The sequence below is a fragment of the Tupaia chinensis genome, unplaced genomic scaffold (assembly GCF_000334495.1).
Source record: "Tupaia chinensis unplaced genomic scaffold, TupChi_1.0 Scaffold000281_1, whole genome shotgun sequence".
NCBI classification, from domain to species: Eukaryota; Metazoa; Chordata; class Mammalia; order Scandentia; family Tupaiidae; genus Tupaia; species Tupaia belangeri.
Genome location: NW_006159764.1, coordinates 2,543,034 through 2,549,033, shown reverse-complemented (window position 1 = coordinate 2,549,033; position 6,000 = coordinate 2,543,034). Strand labels below are relative to the sequence as shown.

General features: G+C 37.5%; 1 protein-coding gene across 1 annotated transcript in view; it reads right to left on the bottom strand.

The window, feature by feature from the left end:
* Positions 1-6,000, bottom strand: part of ZBBX (zinc finger B-box domain containing) — a 111,152-nt gene that overhangs the window by 92,169 nt on the left and 12,983 nt on the right. The window contains exon 3 of the mRNA XM_006150294.2: positions 403-516. Within this exon, the coding sequence (XP_006150356.1) occupies positions 403-516 (114 nt within the window). The remainder of the gene's footprint in view (positions 1-402; positions 517-6,000) is intronic.

The window sequence follows — 6,000 nt, the reverse complement described above, 5'->3', positions numbered from 1 at the left end:
TATATATACATATACATATATATATGCAAATTCCCAGCCCCCTAAAGCTCTTTAAATAATAAAAACATAAATCTATTTTCATCCGCAATTGGTGGCAGTTCTGAGAGTAAGAGTGGAGATTACATCGTTGTCCTAAATATTCTATCCCACAAATTGAAGCATAAGAGAAGAAAGAATGAGATGAAATCAAGTTCAGAAGAAAGAAAATGGTAATCTTAATAAACAACATATCTTATATAAGTGACACAAAAAGAAAAAGTATAGAGAATATTATTCATCCAGAAGAGCCAGAAACCATCCACTAAACAAGTTTTTATTGGAATGACAACAGTATATGTCAATAAAATAGTTCTTTAGATAGTTCAATTTAGTCCTCTAAAATTCTCTAAAAATTTCACCTACTCTCTTCTTTCCTTTTCTTTGCTCCTTGCTGATTGGAATTCTCGTAGTTTATTTTCCATCTCTTGATTCTCGAACTCTAACTGTACTTTCTCCATTCTCAGTTCTTGAACATTTCTGTAGACATGAGATATGAAAGTAAATGTTCATTCGTAGTAAACAAAACAAACAAAACCCAATACAAAATAACTTCATGTAATCTTTTGCTCTCAAATGAAAATGATTAATAACAAATGATTAAATACTTTATTGACTTTCATTGTACTTGTCTGAAATATGGTTTCTAAAGTTAGCAGTACCATCCATTATTTTCCCCTTAGGCAGGGTATCACTTTAAAATCTCCATTTTTTTTATTGCGTTGCTAAAGATTTAAAATAATAATTCACTGTATCTATTAGTCACATCTTTATAAAGGCATGTATATCTATGACATATAAATAATTAAATAAAAATTATTTTCCAATTTTAATGCTTTCATGCTTCTAATATATTCGATTAGTTTGAACCACAAGGTTTAAGACAATAACTTTTTTTTCCTACATAGGCAAATGAACTGATCATCTTAGAAACCCTAAATAAACCTCTATGTCAGCTACATACAATGTGGAGGAAAAAGAAGTCTGTGGCCTATTACAAGAAATGCCTGTGTTTAGGGTTTGGGTATAGGAGACCCTTATGCAAGAGATTCTGTTAATAATATCTGAGGCTTAACATGATTCTAACACAGCCATTTTAAAAATTTTTCAATTCATGTCTTTATCAGCTAAGTCACTGACTTTCTTTTATAGATGGATGTCAGCACAATGCTTTAGCTGTTATTATCTCTCATGGGTTTGAGTCTCTTCATTACTAATTAGTGTTTTACCATAATACAGTACTGTGGGCACCCAGGCCTACTTGTCATGGAATCGAACTAAGGAATAATGAAGACCAGAGATGAGCATTAATAGAGGTGGTGGGACCAGCAGGTTGTTAAGGTGTTCGACTCCCACATAGTTGACTGCAGTTTGCATCTTGGACGTGGTGGCTTGAAATTCATGCTGGGAACATGTGTGTCCACGCCCAAAATCCTGAGAGGAGATGGGAGGAGAAGGGATTGCAGCATGGTAACCCTCCCAGGGAGTGATTTCTCCCTTTCTGTCTCTCTGCCTGTCTCTCCAGTAAGCATAATCACCCTATAGCAAAAATCTCTCAAAATATAAAAATAAATACATAGAGGTGGTTAGCAGTCACCAACATGAAACTGCCAGGATGTATCCCCAAGTGGACACAGTCCAGAGAGAAAATGATAAGAGGCAAAAGTTATCCAGTGGGTTCAAAGAAGTTGGCCACAATTTAGAGTAAATTCCCCAAAAGGAGGAATTTAGCTCCTAATACAAACAAGAACTATAATAGGTGATAGGATACAAGACACAATGGGGCTTCCAGTATGGAGAAAAAGTGTGATGGTCTTCTCATTGTGGAAATACAGGGGACTACCTGAGTACACAGGAAGGTCACATATCCCATCCATGAGACCTTACAGTTTCTGCACTAAGTGAAGCCCGAACTGAGATCTACAGGAAGAAAGGATTTAGCCATTCAAAACGAGATGGTGAGCAGTGTTCCAGAAAGAACAGTGTGGTCATAGGTAGAAAAGAATAGCATATGGATCGAGGAACTAGAAGTTTCCTGTGACCAGGCATTAAATGCAGAAGGGGGAAAGTGGCTGAAATGGACAGTAACCAGATCATCAAGAGCTTGAAAGCCATGAAGAGGAATTCCATGAACAACAATGATTGTTAAAGCATTTTAAAAGAAGCAATAGCCTAGGGGTTAAGGGACTCAGATCTCATATGGCTGATAGCAGTTCAAATCCTGACCTGGTAGCTTGAAAAGCATCCTAGGTAAGTGTGAGTATATACCCTAAATCCTGACAGGGTGGAGAAATGGAAGAGATGGGAACGTAATGTGATCTAACACAGCCATTTTAAAAATTTTTCAATTCATGTCTTTATCAGCTAAGTCACTGACTTTCTTTTATAGATGGATGTCAGCACAATGCTTTAGCTGTTATTATCTCTCATGGGTTTGAGTCTCTTCATTACTAATTAGTGTTTTACCATAATACAGTACTGTGGGCACCCAGGCCTACTTGTCATGGAATCGAACTAAGGAATAATGAAGACCAGAGATGAGCATTAATAGAGGTGGTGGGACCAGCAGGTTGTTAAGGTGTTCGACTCCCACATAGTTGACTGCAGTTTGCATCTTGGACGTGGTGGCTTGAAATTCATGCTGGGAACATGTGTGTCCACGCCCAAAATCCTGAGAGGAGATGGGAGGAGAAGGGATTGCAGCATGGTAACCCTCCCAGGGAGTGATTTCTCCCTTTCTGTCTCTCTGCCTGTCTCTCCAGTAAGCATAATCACCCTATAGCAAAAATCTCTCAAAATATAAAAATAAATACATAGAGGTGGTTAGCAGTCACCAACATGAAACTGCCAGGATGTATCCCCAAGTGGACACAGTCCAGAGAGAAAATGATAAGAGGCAAAAGTTATCCAGTGGGTTCAAAGAAGTTGGCCACAATTTAGAGTAAATTCCCCAAAAGGAGGAATTTAGCTCCTAATACAAACAAGAACTATAATAGGTGATAGGATACAAGACACAATGGGGCTTCCAGTATGGAGAAAAAGTGTGATGGTCTTCTCATTGTGGAAATACAGGGGACTACCTGAGTACACAGGAAGGTCACATATCCCATCCATGAGACCTTACAGTTTCTGCACTAAGTGAAGCCCGAACTGAGATCTACAGGAAGAAAGGATTTAGCCATTCAAAACGAGATGGTGAGCAGTGTTCCAGAAAGAACAGTGTGGTCATAGGTAGAAAAGAATAGCATATGGATCGAGGAACTAGAAGTTTCCTGTGACCAGGCATTAAATGCAGAAGGGGGAAAGTGGCTGAAATGGACAGTAACCAGATCATCAAGAGCTTGAAAGCCATGAAGAGGAATTCCATGAACAACAATGATTGTTAAAGCATTTTAAAAGAAGCAATAGCCTAGGGGTTAAGGGACTCAGATCTCATATGGCTGATAGCAGTTCAAATCCTGACCTGGTAGCTTGAAAAGCATCCTAGGTAAGTGTGAGTATATACCCTAAATCCTGACAGGGTGGAGAAATGGAAGAGATGGGAACGTAATGTGATCAAAGTCTATTGGGGGGCTCTCTCCTCTCTCTCTCTCTCTCTCTCTCTCTCTCTCTCTCCTCTCTCATAAGCACACATACTTGCTGGCAATTAAAAATAAAAGAATTGATGAGCTTGTAATTAGAAAGATTCCTCTGGCTTTATTATGGAAAAGCAATTAAAGAATGCCAGAAGCAAGACAGCTAGTTAGGAGACTGTTACAGTAATTCAAATAAGAGAGAAATTATGCTGATATTTAGTGGAAAACAGAAGGAAGCCAAATGATATATAGTCATTGAATCTTTACAAAAATGAAAATAATAATAATAATAATGATCTGAAAAAAATAAGGAAAAGCTATTTGATAATGATGATGTGGACAAATGTCTTTGTATTGACTGATAATGCATGGTGTTCCTGCTGGAAAAAGAAATATAATACACTATGAATATATATGTGATTTGACATAATATTAAAAAATTATGATAATAAATTGAATAAAAAAAGAAAATAGATGGAAAGATAGGAAGGTTGGAAGCAGAAAGCCCATCTGATTTATACCACAATAGTATTGATATTTATAACTGATGAATAGAGGCAACAGAGGAATCGGAGCATTTTAGAAATATAAAATATAGAGTTAATTGGTTGTGGACACTAATCACAATTAGGTGACTCACCAGGGAGAGGGCAAAGAAAACATTTTTAAATAATCCCAGATTTCCTAATTGAGAAGCCCAAAGGACAGTGTGTCATTTCTTGATCTAGACCATGCTGAAGGGGGTTGGAGGCACAATTCAGAATTGGTCTCCCGTTTGACCTCCCCTCTCTCTCTCTCTCTCTCTCTCTCTCTCTCTCCTCTCTCATAAGCACACATACTTGCTGGCAATTAAAAATAAAAGAATTGATGAGCTTGTAATTAGAAAGATTCCTCTGGCTTTATTATGGAAAAGCAATTAAAGAATGCCAGAAGCAAGACAGCTAGTTAGGAGACTGTTACAGTAATTCAAATAAGAGAGAAATTATGCTGATATTTAGTGGAAAACAGAAGGAAGCCAAATGATATATAGTCATTGAATCTTTACAAAAATGAAAATAATAATAATAATAATGATCTGAAAAAAATAAGGAAAAGCTATTTGATAATGATGATGTGGACAAATGTCTTTGTATTGACTGATAATGCATGGTGTTCCTGCTGGAAAAAGAAATATAATACACTATGAATATATATGTGATTTGACATAATATTAAAAAATTATGATAATAAATTGAATAAAAAAAGAAAATAGATGGAAAGATAGGAAGGTTGGAAGCAGAAAGCCCATCTGATTTATACCACAATAGTATTGATATTTATAACTGATGAATAGAGGCAACAGAGGAATCGGAGCATTTTAGAAATATAAAATATAGAGTTAATTGGTTGTGGACACTAATCACAATTAGGTGACTCACCAGGGAGAGGGCAAAGAAAACATTTTTAAATAATCCCAGATTTCCTAATTGAGAAGCCCAAAGGACAGTGTGTCATTTCTTGATCTAGACCATGCTGAAGGGGGTTGGAGGCACAATTCAGAATTGGTCTCCCGTTTGACCTCCCTGCCCAAAGTCTCAGCAGCCTATAGCGCAGTGCATACTGCTTCCAGAAGAAGGGTTCAGGAGCTAAAATGTGATTTGTCATTCATTTGCTTATGTGACTTTTAATATTTCCGATATTCCCACTGTGGTGGAGAAAAGGGGATGCGACTGGGGAAAAAAAGGCCTGGCCTACTGAACAAGTGGTCAAGTTTATGGTCTAATTTGATGGGTCTCAGAAAAGACAATCCCTCCTGGAGAAGACTTTAGACACAGAGTCAGAGGAGCAAGCAATACACTAAGGAAAGCTCAAGCTGATCCTCTTTGACACAACAGGATTGAAGAGCCAGGCGGCAACAAATTGAAGGGCCAGAAATAAGAGTGCAGTGAGTTGGGAGCAAGGAAAGAGATGAAGGGAAGCCCGAGAATATCAGAATGTTAGACAAAGTGAAGATAATTCTTAAAATGCCAAATGAAAACACGCTTTAGAACAAGGAATGGGTGAGAAAGGAAACCCCGCGGCAATTACTATAGAGTGGATATTCCTGACCTGAATTTTATAGGTTTGTAGATCATGGGTAGGTCAGAAAGTCTGAGGACAGTAATTCTCCCTCATTTCCATGAAACTCATTACTATGGCGTATAAGTAAGTTAAAATTTAGACCCTGCCCTCTTTTCCAGTTTTGTTCTTAACCAATACAGTAAGTCTGAAATGCCCGAAACTATGAGGACTCTGTCTTCAGGTAATTTTACCCAATAACTACCCAACTAATTGCGTCTTTGCTGTTAAACTTAGATACCTTAGCCCTGCCCCAGCAGTTTAAGCCATATTCTCGTTGGTCTCTCGGTTT